Genomic DNA, 15380 nt, shown 5'->3' with positions numbered 1-15380 from the left:
AATTCGAAGATCTTTCGAATCCTCTTGAAAGGACGTTTTTGCATGCACATTACAAACCACTCGAACGCTTGAGCATTGATTATATGTTATAGCACACACAAATAAGGATAGGAGAATACAACTTTGAGACCGTTGACAATTTCTCCTATCTAGGGTCGAAAATCACAACCGATAACAGCTACGATGGTGAAATCCGCGCACGGTTGTTGTCAGCCAAAAGAGCCTATTTCAGTCTACACAAACTGTTCCGCTCGAAGCGTCTCACCATAGGGTCAAAGCTCTTACTGTATAAGACAATGAACTTGCCAGTCCTCATGTATTCCTCGAAGACTTGGGTTCTTAGCAAGAAGAATTGCGAACTCTTGGCCGCGTTGGAGAGCAGAATCCTCCGAAGAATTTTTGGCCCCCTACATGAGGATGGACGATTCCGTAGTCTACACAATGACGAAATCTATGAGCCATACCATGACCGTCCGGATGTGGATAAAATCCGGCTCAATAGGTTACGGTGGGTGGGTCATTTAATCCGTATGGATGAGGATGATCCCACCTGGAAAGTTTATAAGGGCAATATTTATGGTAGAAAAAGAAGACGAGGCAGACCCTGCCTGAGATGGAGCGATGGCGTAGGCCAGGACGCCAGACAGCTTTTAGGGATATCGAATTGGCAAAACCGGGATGTCTGGAGTTCCAGGGCCTAGACCAGATACCGGTTGATGCGCCGTTGATGATGATGATGTGTTACAGCGCCCAGTGTTGGAACTATACCATATAATTCACAAAAAGATTATTTAAGCCATATTAACCTTAAAGCATCAAATCTGAGGTGGTTAATTGATGGGCAAATACAAAATAGAGGACTTAACGTTCTATTCCGCCGGAGAGGGAAATGAATTTCAGATTATTCATACCCAAGGATTTGAACCTCCTTATTCATCAAATGGGAGAAACGGATGTGAATGCCAGGTGCATGATTGGAATTCATACCAATAAAGGCAATTGGTATATATACTCCCTCTTTAAAAAATAAGGTAACTTCATACCGGGTTCAGAGAACATTTCTTCGCGATTTGTGGTATCAACTATAGCCATCAGGGGACTCTTACTGGCGGCCAAGAGCGGAAGTAAGAAAAAGATGACCCGACAACTAACTTCCAGCTCCGATCCGGCCGAACACAATTCAAACTCAACGCGATCAGCTAGAACTCAGTATAATCTAGACTATATAAACAAAAGGACGAGTAACGAATTTCAGGACGAATAACCACATAAAAGTATATTATGGTGCAAAAGGGGCAGAAGCGTAGGTGAAGACATGAGGCATTCCCTTGAGATATTATCTCCAACTGTGAGCTGTGGTACGAAAAATCTCCCTGTTTGCTGAAAGGGCCGACCTGAGGGTACGGAAATTTTTAGGACCCTTTAGGAGCCTATCACTTTCGTCTAATGATGATGATGTCGAGGGCACTAATTGTTAATCTTGAATGAAGTCCCTTAATGACCGAGGCTTAACTATCTGAGGACTCAATATTCACTGTCTGAGTTGGTGGCCCTTTTACCTTGAACTTTTACAAAATTGACATCGACTGAATATTGCTCAAATATGGCCACCGAATTTTTGTTTGTATATAGAATTCGTAATGGAAAGATGTCGATTGAGATCTGAAAAAAGTCCAAAATACCCGAGCAGAACTCGCACAATACTTGCCTTATCCAGACCCAATCATGCCAAGCATCCCATAGCCCCAGCATTTCTCATCACTTCCCTTTTTAGACCTGACTCTAACCCACAAAACAACCTTCAAATCCCGAGCTGACATCCCAAGACCCCGTCGCTACCACGGAGCAAGTATGTCAACCTATTCCGAATTGAAATTCAATTTATAGGCATCCATCAGTGGATTGTGCGGTGCTGGGTTCAGAATTATAATGGAAATGGGCGGAATGTAATGTGCGACTACCGAACGTGGTGACCGGCCCAAGAGGCCTCTTCGTGCGAAGGAATGTCTGAAAACTCTACGAACTAAAACCTGAACCACCGCGACCGGGAATATGTGGCCAAAAGGAGCGAAGAGTCTGATAATGGGGTACTTGTGCGTACTACCTACCTTCTAGCACGGCTCGAGCGTCATTTTTGTTACTGTCGCCGCGGTCATCAAAAACTTAATATGCACGACATAACTTTGTTTGTGTCTGGAAATTCTAACCATTTTTAACCTTCATTTTTTCATCTTTTTTACGACCGTGCAAGTTTTGAGATATGGGGGCCAGTGTGGATTGTCTGCTTAATGGGTAACGCCATCGAACTATTGATCGGATCGAGCTGGTTGGAGGCTCACAGGGTGATGCAGGGATGAGTGGTTCAGTTTGGGTCTCAATCTAGTTTCAAGCCCATTATGATGGCGCGGTCATAGGCTGACGTGCTGCTTCTTCGAAATTCAGGGAGGTAATCTCTGGTTCCACCACCCTGTCCGGCTCCTCAGATGGTTCAAATGAATTAACTTCGACCGCTACCAACTGCTGCTTCTTCTTAATTTCAGCACCATTTCGGCAAGGTTCACGGTGCCATGATGCCAACATATTCTAGCGTCGGTGGCTACCGCACTTGATTGGCCAATCAGATCAACCTGCTGCACTGCTTCCAGTGGCTGAAAGGTAGGAAGATTAGCGCTACGCGAACGGGTATGTGGAGCTTCAGTGCTTTTGTTTCATTTCGATTTTTCGTTAATTTTACAGTCTGCGTTCATCCGGGGACAATAGCCTGTCATGAAAGTATTTCAAAAATTTTTGGCCAATTTGCGTGATCAGAATTGGGTATGGGCGTGTGGACTATGAGATTGTTAGTTTCAATGTGACTGAATGGCAGTTAGTGGTAATGAGACTTAATGTGATGCCTAAGTAACTAGTCTTATCGATAGGTCGAAGATGGATTGAAGGTTGGTCGATTAAGACTGTGTACTTTTCCGGGTATTGGCTTTTGCCATTTGCTAGTGATTCTAATTTGAACTTAGTCCGAAGAGAAAAAATCCAGATAGCTAAATTTGGTTCTTAGGATTATGCAAATCAAATTGTTGAGGATCTAGCCATTAGATAGAAGGCACATTTCAAAGAACTAGAAAGATCGCTTATGGCAGTGATAAATCAAACAAATGTTTCTCATCCTTCGCTGGGTTGTGTTCAGGGAAAAAGAGCCTTAAAAGAAGAATCTGCCGTTCCGACTCCTCATAAATGGGAAAAGCAAGTGGTTATCGGGAGAAGGTTTGTGGTTTGACTGTAAAACTCAAATATGTCATTCGGTGTAGATCCAAAGTCGAAGCAACATTGTTTTGTCAGAAAGAATGAAATCATCATCATCAACGGCGCTATCCGGTCTAGGCCTGCTTTAGTAAGGGACCTCAGAGATCCGCGTTTGGAGCAGAGGTTGTGCAATTTAATACTCCTAAAAGCTATCTGGTGCCCTAGACTACGTCATCTATGTCACTACGCCATATCTGAGGCAGGGTCTGCCGCACGTTCTTTCTTTACCAAGGATATTTCCCCCTTATAGCCTTTCCGGACTGGATCGCTCTCATCCATACAGATTAAAGATTCAGCTCACCACAACTTGTTGAACGGGATTTATCCACAACCGCGGGTATATCGTTCGCCATGCTTCTTAAACAGTATGTTGGTCCCAGGCCCAGGTAAAGAAGGAGGGTTTGAGTTAACGTACCTTGAACTATCCTGAGTAAAACAAAAATAAAGTGCTGAGATCAGGGAAAGAAATAAATATAGTTGGAGTTATTCCACTATGCTAAATCCTACCTGATCTCTCTTGGTGACAGGTCCCGCGATAGGCCGACCAAACATAAGCGGTTACAGTCGTCTGACATCTTTAGATGTGGCTGTAGTACCCCTAGTAAAGACAGTCAGTCAGTCCTAGGCGGTTTAACGTGAGTACCTGTCATGGAGACTTAATCCCACGGTCTTCTTAAGACACGGATTGATTTTGTGACCACAATCAGAGTCCCGCCGAAGCAAGCTGCGACGATAGCAGTCTATACCAAGTGCATGGCTCAGCATTCATACTGGTGGCTGCAAGACCTACCTAAATTTCTACCGAACTAAGGAGTACGGCACCCGTGTTGAAGGTCTCTGCTCGCTTGAACGTAACCACAACCCCCATGAAGCTCTCACTATGGGGCCAACCGCACCCCCTAGTAAAGTCAAAAGAAGTACCGAAAGATTTGTGGTAGGCTGGGAGACAACAAAGCGTCGGGTTTCGACGGTATACCAAACAAAGCCCTTAAGCTGGTTGTTTGAAGCATGCTTGGCGGATGGGATCTTCCTCGAGACATGAAAGATGGATGTTGTTGCGTAAATCTGGTAAGCCTCCTGGTGAACCATCTACCTATAGACCTATATATCTATTGGACATTATGGGAAAGTTTGACCGAATAATCTACAACAGATTGCTCCCGTCTGTAGAGTCTGCGAGGCTTATCACGCCGATAATTCAGCTTTCGTACGACCAGATCAACCGTCGATGCTATCAAACTGGTCTTTGGCTTAGCTAAAAATGCGATACATGGAAGGGTTGGTAGAAGCAAGTATTGTGCTGTGATGCACGTGATTACGTGCAAAATGCGTTCAACTCGGTCAGTTTCAACCTTATAGGGGGGTCATTGGCGCAATTGGTGTACCTATTTACTGAACTGCGTAAGTTGACAGCTATTTAACAGATAGGAGGCTCTGGTACGACATAGATAATGGAACCCAAAGAACACATTGTCTCCGCGGGCGTTCCACAGGGCTCTGTTCTAGGACCGCTATTGTGGAACACCATGTATAATGATGTTCTCTACGTCCCAGTTGTTAGCGAGGCCATAATAATGGGTTACACCGATGACATAGCGCTGATTGTTGTTGTGGATGTGGAATTAGATTCAACCGAAGAAATCACTGTTATAAAGAAGTGGCTAAAAAATGCAGGTGGGGGAGAAAACAAAGGTAGTGCTAATCATAAAGTGGCGTGAAGAAACGACTGCCCGTATTGGAATGGGGAAGCATATCATAACTTCGAAATCAACAATTAAAGACCTTGGGAGTGATAATAGATGCGAGGGTCAATTTCAAGTAGCACTTGCAATATGCTAGCACCAAGGCCCTGGTAAGGATGGTGACAAATGTTGGGGGCCCGCGATGCATTCGTAGACTGCTTATAGCTAGCGTGGTGAGCTCTATACTGCTCTATGGAGCGCCAATTTAGTCCACTGCATTGCACACCACATGTAATGCTCAAAAGATGAATGCGGTTTATAGAAAGACCTAAACACTTAGGTTTAAACTGGACAGCTCAGCCAACTGTCCCAGCTACGACGGTTGTCGTAGATACGCAGAGAAAAGGAAGCGTCTAAAGAAGACATATGGAGAATAGAAGCACCGGCAAAATATAATTGGGGAAATTCTTGCGTGCTAGGAGAACTGGAATGGATGGAAGTGGATTCAGTGCAGGTTGAGAGAGGCAGAGGAGGTTAGAAAGACGCAGTTGCAAATGAAATCAATGGGCGAAGGGAGAGGCTAGAGCCATGTCCACCCCGCGACGAAATACATTGTAGTGATTCCGCGGAGAAGAGGACAGGGGTTAGGGGGTGGTCTTAGTGAGTAAAAATCCCACACGCTGCAGAAAAAAAAGCTGACCAAACAAATGCATCCAATGTCATTAAAAACAACAGAATTTTTCATCCTCTACTTCTCTCAAACGGGACTAACAGTTGGTAATTTTCCTTGCTAGGAACCCAAGTCTCTAAGAAATATATGAAGACTGGCAAAATCGTTGTCTGAACTATGAACTTAACACGTTTCGATTGGAACTGCTGCTGTTGGCTGCTTTTTTCGTTTTAGACGATGGCATTGCCGTCATGTATTTCATCTTTCCTTCATTTATGTTCAAACCATTAATTCGCGGTGATTGCCATCTGCTCGATCTGGATGAAGGTCGACGGCACATTTCCGATTGTTCTTCCCATAATATCGATATCGTTAGTATAGGCCAGTAGTTCTGTTGACTTTAAGACGATAGTGCCTCTCACATTTACATCAGCATCGCAGACCACTTTTTCCCAGGTCAGGTTAAAATAGGGCATCTCTTTGCCTTAGAATAGTATTGAGAGTGACCCTGCTGCTCTTATCTGGCCTCACATATTGATCAGGGTCAGCCTAGTGAGTCTTTTCAATTTGATGGGAATGCTGAATTTTTTCATTGTCGTCTACACTTTTACCCTGGCTATGCTATAATAGGCGGCATTGAAATCGATGAAAGGAGGGTGCAACTGATGGGCATATCCCAACCGATGGTACTCGACAACATAATAGCTATATAATTGCAGCCCTGGGATAGATAATGCTTCGTTCTCAATCGTTAGGCATTGATTCGCTGCTCAATATTTTGAGCATAGGGAGGACAAAATCAGTTTGGCGATAATTAACTTCCTTACATATAAATGCTACAGAAGCTACGAAAAAAGGATACTATGGTTCTGACGAAACATCAGAGTCATCCCCAGCACTTCAGACCACGCTCAGCAATACAAAGTCGCCTGTTTAAACCGGATGGAACACTTCCCATATCCTCAAAAGGAGTGAAGGTCTTGGGAGTTTAACGAAAGGGTACGGCATCAGAGTTGTACAGCGCAACTCCACTCCGGCCACTGTGGCCATTCGCCCATCGTACTGCAGATGTTCACTATATGTGCGCCCATGTCGTCTAGCTTGCGGATGTCATAGTACGCTGGCCAGATACAGAGGGCATGAAAACAGTCCTCTGAATCTGACCCACAGAGAAAGCAACCCTGACTGACTGCGGGTTCCGCGAGAATAGAAATTCATTCAGTCTGCATGCTTCGTCAGCAGGAAGCCCATTTCGAGCTCGAAGGGGACGATAAAACTTCCTCCGGTGACCACACATTTCACGTATTCATATGTGACCCGACCTTTCCCACTTTCGTTCCATCTAAAATATCACTTAGATGTCACACTCTCATCTAACAACTTTTTGACCAGAAGCGGCCCTAACCTCGCCACTTGATCCCCACTAACTAAATCCGTTTGCAACAAAGCTACGCCCTTCCCGACCCTGTAAGTTATCGCACGCCGGGCTACCCCTAAGACAAGAGGAAGGATAGCCAGCAAGCGCTGACAAGCGTAGAAGAGTTTTCTGCCCTGCACCCTAATCTTAAAATTATACAACACAGGGAACCTGTACGCAGTGCCTGAAAGAAAGAATCCCACATACATGGATCTAGCAGCTCTCCTGTTTAGACCTCATTCACACCTCACCAAACGACTCAACCCCAATTTTGTCAAACGCGTGCTGAGCTCGATCAGGTGGGGGGCAAGCACATATGTCCCGCGATTGTGACTTCCAAGTATGCCACTGACTTTCGGTATTTTAAATTCGCTCTGTCCAACTCGATGAGTGGCAAACGACGTAAGTTTCCTTTGAGCAACAACGTGGTGGTTTTCTTTGTTGAGACCGCGACACCGACTTTAAGAGACGACGATGTACTGAATGATCCGCTGTTCGAGTTTAAGTCGGCTGTTCCCCTCAACACGACTGAGAAGATCATCTGTGTAAGTAACGACGAAACTAAGCTCGCCCAACACTTCATCGATAAGTGCCATGTAAATGGACCTGCGATAGATCCTTGTGGGCAGGCGGACTCCACATTAACCCATACATGCTGACTGACACCTTGAACAAATGCTTTCCTGTCATGGAAGTAGCTGAAAGTAGTTTCGTTTAGCTATGTACAACACACTTGGAATTGCGTACGTGAAGTTTTCAAAGCGATGACAGCTTGTCATGGTCATGAGACTCTAAAGAACGTCTGGTTAATCAATCTAACTTCCTATGTATTAAATCTCTGGAGGACTCCCCACAATATAACCAGTATTCCACGGGCTCCAGGAGACGCTTGGATGGGTGTCATACGGAGTGGGCAGTATCTATTCCAAGAACCACAATAAACTAATCAAATCAGCAATGAAATATTACCGAAGATTTGGGTATGTTAGTATCAATGATGTTTTCTGCTCCTATCAACGAGATTTTGAAGGGTGCTTTGGAGAAGGTGTTTTCGTGAACATCAGAACCCGGTTTAGCACGAATTCAGGGGAAGTTCATCTGAAGCTATTGTCCGCTAAGATACTTGGATTCCTCTTCCTTGAACGGATGCGAACCCTCACTATCTTCGAAGTATAAATGTAAGCTTCTAGCAACTGTTTTAGGTTCAGGATAAAGTGGTCCTGAGCCCGCCAGCTACTAAATGGTTGGCCATACTCATTTTGGGATGCAACTCACTCCTTCATCATAGTACACGGATCACTCTTTCTCTTGAGCCAATACCTGCCGATTTCGCCAGGCTAAAAGTAAACTCACCAGACGGTGCTTCATCTCTGCCCTGTGATGCTCCGCATATATCAATTCGACTTTCTACTGGATATGAATTATATTGACCGAAAAGTGTCAGTTGCAGCTTTGGCTGAGCCTAGGCAACAACTAAAGGACTAGCTGCTTTTACTCACGATACTCTGCAGGACAGAGGTGAGGTAGCGTCTTATGGGTTTGCCTTGCCTTGGCGAACAAAGTTATCGGCAAGCAACAACTTTTATAAAGTTGCAGGTTAAGAACGCTTGCATAGCGTTCTACGCCAGTCAACCCTTTCTTTTAAAAACTTTTTAATTCCAAGTGAAGGGTTCGTGGACCACAAGAGAAAAAGTGGGATGCTTCCCAAGAGGTCCGGTCCGTCTATTAAGATAGTTTAAGGACGAACATAGCATTCAGATGCCTGCACTTAGTCTTCACCCCGGTGGCATCTATCAACCAGTGGCGTAGGTTCCTTAAGGTAAGAAAGAGTATTACCTTCTACAACAGAACTTGTACATTTGAGAGAAACGAGGGCCAGAGGAATGCATACAAAAGTAGGTGATCTGCGCACGACCCAAGCGTGTTTAACATTTGAGATAATAGCGGATGATTTTCGGCAAAAAATTGCAGTTAGAGGAGGGGGAGTAGGCGGCGGATACAGGCGAAAGAGAGATTAACTTTCATTGTAGAAGGTGGTAGCAGAGGAAAATTGAGAGACGCGTGACAGACTTTTCGGCCCACAATTTTTTTATTCTGCGAACTTTTGGTTTGGTGGCGAGAGTTTGTAGTAAGTTGAAGCCGATCGGTAGGTGATGCCGGTGTTGGCCGCAAAGGCATCAGCATCATAAGATGGTTTGATGAGTCCAAAGTGCAAATTCAAAAATATATCTTTGAATCTCTCGCATTGACCAATAGCAGTGTATCCTCTGATTGCACTGCAAATGAATGCAGCTCTTCGTTTAACATTGTGTAGGATGGCCCGATGACTAGGTAGACACAGATGTCGAGGAAGGCTTAGAACTAATCTGTTGGTAGAAAGGACAATGGTGCGGATTTTGTTGTTGCTGTTGAGGTCAAAGCCAATGCAGTGCATTTAACATTTAATATCAAGTGATGCAGTGTATGCCAAGCCAAGGTGTCAAGTACTATATGAATCCGTTCAATTGGAATGCTATTTCTCAAACGTCATCAGGAAGGAATCATTCAGGTATGCCAATACGAAAGGATCAATCATTGACTAAAAGCAATACTTGCAGGACATAGTAATGATAGAAGTGATTTACGTTTCAGGGAAGATTTGTTTCGTGGCTGTCCCGAGTTCCTTTATCAAAGGAGCGGAATCATATTCAACAGTTTCTGTCCCTGAGCGTGGACTTAAGAGGGGACTACGTATTTTGTGATTTAAAAATCTATGTTTTTATAATGTAACTTTTTCGATCTTCACAGTTTAGAGAATCTTCATGTCAAGATACGCTCCTTCTTTTTTCTTTAGAAGATATGACGAAATAGCTGGCCAAAGGAGCTAGTTTAGACTTGTTTTTCAAAAAGTTTTCATATTTTTAATGTGACTAACAACTCAGTTTTTTGTTTATTCCAAGAATTTATATTTATTATAAATACTCTCACAACAATAAGGCTATTTTTAATGCCTGGAGGCACTAAGATGCCAAGGTAGGGCCGTGCATTCCAAGACTATGCTTTATTTTGCCTAAGATCCGGAAGACGCCTGACGAGAGAGTAAGAAAGAGAGAGATCGCTTTCTAGCGTGGATCCTTTCCGGAGGCCCCGAACATAACAAATTGAAATAATAAGGGGCGGCCTGGTTTTTTCCCCCGGACTTTGTGCGTAATTTTCACGGTAGTGTGCAATTTTTTTCGGATCAATTTCTTTTAATTTCCTCAGCATACGACGAAGACTACTTTTATGAGTATCCTTCAAATAGGCTCGTATTTAGAAAATCCGGGCCCCGCCCATCCCGAAGTTTAGGCCCTTTATTTCAAGAATGCAAGTAACCCAGAGGATCAATACGATAGTTTTGGCGTGCAAAGTGTGTTGCGGAAGTAGATCTGACGAGACGAGAAAAGGGGGGGTTATCTCCGATAGATAGATTTTATTGAAATGAAAGAAGGGGGTTGCATAATTTTCTTCCTGGACTCGAAGTAAGGTTCTGCCCTTATGTTTATCACGATTTCAGATGACATTTGATCTTCAAGGTATGCGCAGGGCGCGTTCAGATGCATCGGCCATAAAGCACGTTAGATTCTGTATAATAATGTCTGATAGATGGAATTGCCAAAGACACTGCGGATATTAACTAGCAAGCACAGTGGCGAACAACTACATATTGGTTGGCACTTATGTGGAGCTGTTCTCAGTTCTCGTTAGGCATGGACGGCCCTCAAGAGAACCCTATATATTGAGCAGGAACAATTTCGGTTGCAGAGCGCACAAAACACGCGGGAAACTGTGAACATAGACCCCCACTTTCTCAATAAATTGACCACTTGCCAGAAACCTTCAAGGCTTCCAGCCGGGACATAATTGCAATGACAACAACAACAACAACAACAACAATAATTACGACGACACAACCGGCAATAGCCGAAAGTTTAAGAAAGTCGAGATTAACTAAGACGACACTTCAGCGTCAAAGAAAAAGAGAATTAGAAAACCACGATCAGAGGCCCTTTTCATCAAGCCGAGATCTCTCGCAGAAATTGTACGAGAAATCCCCAACAAAGTTAAAACAGAAGACGCTGGGGTAGACGAACTTGGGTCGAAGGCTGACAAGAACAGTACCTTCTGCTATACAGTCCAGGCACGAAAGTAGTAGTTTCCAGCCTGGGCTCCATGTGTGAAGTATGGAATTCGGATGGTTTCGCGGACCTCTCAGAAGAGGTGGGGCAAGCGGAAAAAAGGAGTTTCATAAATGTTTCATAAAAAGGTGGGAGTTACATCTATCAACTTCACAGGACAAAAATTGACCATTGTCACTGTCGCTGAAAAGATAGCGAGTCAGCTTCTTCATTGCGGGAAAACAAAGATCCACCCGCTGCTTAAAGTGCTAAGCCTACGGACACATAGCGGAGATTCGGTAAGTGTAGGACAGAAGCAATTTGTGTTACAATTGTGGTGAACCCGGGCACCAAGCGATCACTTGCAAGTTGGGGGAAATCTATGTTCTTTGCAAGGACCGCAGTCTGCAGAGAGAAGATGTGCTTCATTTTACCCGTTCTAGGCGATTTTGAAGAATCGCGGAAAGGGAAAAGTGAGGTAAGCAGCAGGATGATATACGTAGAAGGGCTACTGCTTACGACTTGATAGGGCAAATGTTGTAAGAAAAGACAGCTGGCTTGTTGCTTCCCAGGGAGCAGTTTCGGGGTAGAAGCTCACCATCGCGATATGCAGATACATCGCGATATGCTTCCATTTGGGTGAGAGGTGCGTCCAAGCGTGGGTCCACGGTCGTGGAGGTGCTGTCGTTTGGGTTCATTGCGCGGAAGTGACGTTTCTCCACATGCGCTTTATGTTCGGTTTTCGCCTTGAAAAACGAGAGTCGAAATAAAATAGGGGGAGTTCTAGGTGAAAAATACTTTAACCTTTAACGCCAGAGTCTTCGAATCGGGTTTGCGTCAGATTCTCGAGGCACAGAAATTTTGGAGATGGCTGCTAGGAAAGGACTTATTGCAGGCAGGAGCTAAACAGCGACGTTAACAGGGACACATGGGGCTTTGGATATAAGTTGGTTACCAAAAAATTTGTTGCAGTTAAGATGCAACAAATTGTACAGGCCTTTTTCCTCTTCTCAACATCCGAGCTGACGCTGTCGATGAAAGGGAAGGCGGGTATTAAGGAAAGCCTACTGTTTGGAAGGGGCCGTATTGTCCATGAAGGCCGAAAAAGCATCAGGACCGGATGATATTCCCAGCGAAGTGCTGGAATTTGTATCCAAGTATAAGCCGGTCTCGTTACTCAGTACATTCAACGCATGTTTGACAGTGAGTGTTTGTTCCTCCTAGTGGAAGGTTGTGAAGCCTGTGCTGATTAGTAGCGTACCGTCTTTTCAGTATATTGGACACAGCAGGGAAGCTGCTTGACTGCTCGTGACGTTAGATATAACAACCATATGAGGCGGTACGACATTCTTGAGGCTCTGGCAATGGTTTTCATATTCTACGCTTTTTTTTGCGGGTGCTGAGGAACTATTTGAAAGACAGCATCCTATTTGATGAGACCCGGGAAGAATAGCGCAAAATGTAGGTTTCATTGGGAGTAGCTCAGGGATCTATCCTCGATCCGTGGATGGTATTGCAGTATTGTTTATTGTACGCATGTTTGCATAAACTCAGCGCACACTAAGCATTGGTTCTCCGGAAAAAACCGTAGCGGTCGCCCTGACCAAGGAGGACCTCCCTATTAGCTTATTAAAATCATGGTCTTATCAAAGTCGGCGATGAAATACCTCGCCATTATGAAAAACACGAAGATGAGCTTCTTCCAGCAGTTTTGCAACACCGGATGCAAGGATGCAGCTGGAATATTTGCGATTCGCCGACTGGTCTCCAACGCCGGAAGTTCTTCCTCAAGAAGGCATCGTTTATTGTACGGTTCCAAAGAAATGCCAGGCTCCCTCAATGAACAGATTTACTACAAGCGCCTAGCACAAGTACAACGGTGAGGGGCTTTGGGAGTTGCGTCTGCCTATCGTACCGCCTCGGAGCTTGCAGTAATGATGATAGTAGAAAAGAGTTATACGTTGTAGTCAAGGCATTTTCAAAGCGAAAAAGAGTGAGATGCAAAGGAGATATATCCGGGTAGCTGAGGCTGACTCGACTGAATGGACCTGGTCTAAAGTGATCTGTCAAACAGCTTCGGATTAGTGTGCTAGACGCAACAGAGCATTGATTTAGCTTACAGTCTGTCTGTGACAGGAGTTCGGGGCTTTGTGCTCATCAGAACGGAAGCATGCAATGTGCTGAAAAAGGCAAGTTATGCTGATTTTTTTTTACTCCCGTGGAATGTCACTTTGACAGATCTCCACTTGCCAGTTTCAGAATATCATCTGTAAGCCGCAGAGTTGCATAATCATTGGTATAGTTGAATAGTAATTAAATGGAAGTATTTTCAAGGATGCATGCCTAAAAGTGTACCTTAATCAATTTTAACTTTATGAATAAAAGTTCAATCACTTTGAATAGATTTCTTGCAATAGCAGGGTAAGCTCTAGCAATTGGATCACACTTGGAACTTCCGCGGGTACTAAAAAAATCTTCTTCTGAAATTTAATACATAAGAAATCAACAAAACCTTTCTTATCTAAAAATTATGTTATCGACTTGTTTTTTCCATAAGATAACCTAATTTTTATTCAGTGACCGGGGACGAATTTTAAACAACCGCGAGAATATGGGTTTTATTGTGTCTTTTTATATGCGTTTTATGGAAAATTGTGATCGAGTACTTACTTCTTAGGAACTATTAAATAAAACTCACCTGAATAACACCAAGCAGGCCATACAACTGGTGCTTCCGCGTCAATCTCCCTCATTGTATTTTCCTAAAGGCAATTCATTCAGATTGGAATGCCTTCCACACTGTTATCACTGGTTTTGGCCGCCGTGTTCTTCACACTTCAAGCCACTTTTCCTTCACGTTTTCTTCAGAAAATAAACATTCTGGTCACGAACTTCTGGAACTTAACCAATATCACCGAAAAACCAATCTCACACAAGTTAGGGGTCGGGAGAAATGCAATCGAGAAAACATACCGCGACCCGGCAATCGGTCGCGAGTCAAGCTACAAGTGACGAACAGCCGATCGACTGGCAAATGAATCAATGAACGGAAAAATAAACATTAGATAAAAGATACAATGAACTCGCACTGAAAGTATCAACCGAAATAAAGGGCTTATGGTGGTTTTCACTATTTTGGGACCATGTGCTAGTTTAATTTCTTGAATTAATAAAATACAAATTCTTACACTCCTTGCAGTGATTCTCTGGAACTATTTTTGAAATTTTTGAAAACCAGACGAAGCGTTTAACACGAGCACTGTCTGATGAATCTTGAATTCGTATACCGCGCGGTATTCCACAACGATAGCGATTGACCTGCAAGCCGCGTTGCCGTGAACTTCAAGTTTCAAAACGACAACCGAATGAACAAATCAACTCACGTATTCCCTGCGCACATTGGAAAAATCCGAAATGTAAGACGACCGCCGTAGCAAAACTGAGGAAACTCGAATGAAACCCAAGAAACAACACAGCGGACAGACGCGAACGCTGCGGCACTCTATCGCTACGAGCGCTTGGGGTCAAGCCGGGTCAGGCGTGTCGGAGTTCAAGATACGCCGCTGCCGTTGTCGACGGTCTTTTTAGGTTTCGCATAGCCACGACCACAACCAGCCTAGGCTCCGTCACACCATCACTGACCGTTCCGATCTTGCGGTTGCGTCAAGTGTTCTCATCTCCTTCCTTCCATCTGACCAAGTGGATGGAGTCGCACTCAGATCTGGAACATGGGGTAGAAAAGGAAAAAACGAATTAAAACTAAGTCATAGTATTGAAAATTTCGAGTAAAGTTCAAGAATGAGAATGCCCGGAGTCGTCATAAAAATGGGGCTGACTGGTCGCGATATCTGGGCCTGAGAGGAATGCGAAGGCACTGGCCCGCTAAACAATTGGAGCTTGGCTTGCTTCGTTCAGGGGGCGGTGAAAAAATTTGTTTTTATTTACACAAGATCACATTGACACGATCGTGTCGCATGTAGAGAATAGGAACCTGATAAACCGATCGGCATGTAAGGGGAGAACGGCTCTGATAAGTGAAGTGGATCGCGCGGGAGTGGAGGCAATGTCGCGATCGCAAGTTCGATCGGTCGTTGGGGCTCGCTAATGGATATGCACGGCTACGTAGCCGGTCAAATTGGAGCGGCGACAAAAGCTGCGGGCGCACGGCACATCCACAC

At 44.3% G+C, this 15380-nt stretch overlaps 1 protein-coding gene across 1 annotated transcript in view; it reads right to left on the bottom strand.

The window, feature by feature from the left end:
- Positions 1 to 15380, bottom strand: part of LOC119652749 (bromodomain-containing protein DDB_G0270170) — a 196362-nt gene that overhangs the window by 162186 nt on the left and 18796 nt on the right. The window contains exon 2 of the mRNA XM_038057048.1: positions 13901 to 14923. Coding sequence (XP_037912976.1) covers positions 13901 to 13955 — 55 coding nt within the window. The 5' untranslated portion in view covers positions 13956 to 14923. The remainder of the gene's footprint in view (positions 1 to 13900; positions 14924 to 15380) is intronic.

The sequence above is a fragment of the Hermetia illucens genome, chromosome 3 (genome assembly GCF_905115235.1).
Source record: "Hermetia illucens chromosome 3, iHerIll2.2.curated.20191125, whole genome shotgun sequence".
Classification (NCBI taxonomy): Eukaryota; Metazoa; Arthropoda; class Insecta; order Diptera; family Stratiomyidae; genus Hermetia; species Hermetia illucens.
The sequence above is the reverse complement of the archived record's forward strand: the minus strand, read 5'-3'. Positions and strand labels throughout refer to the sequence as shown.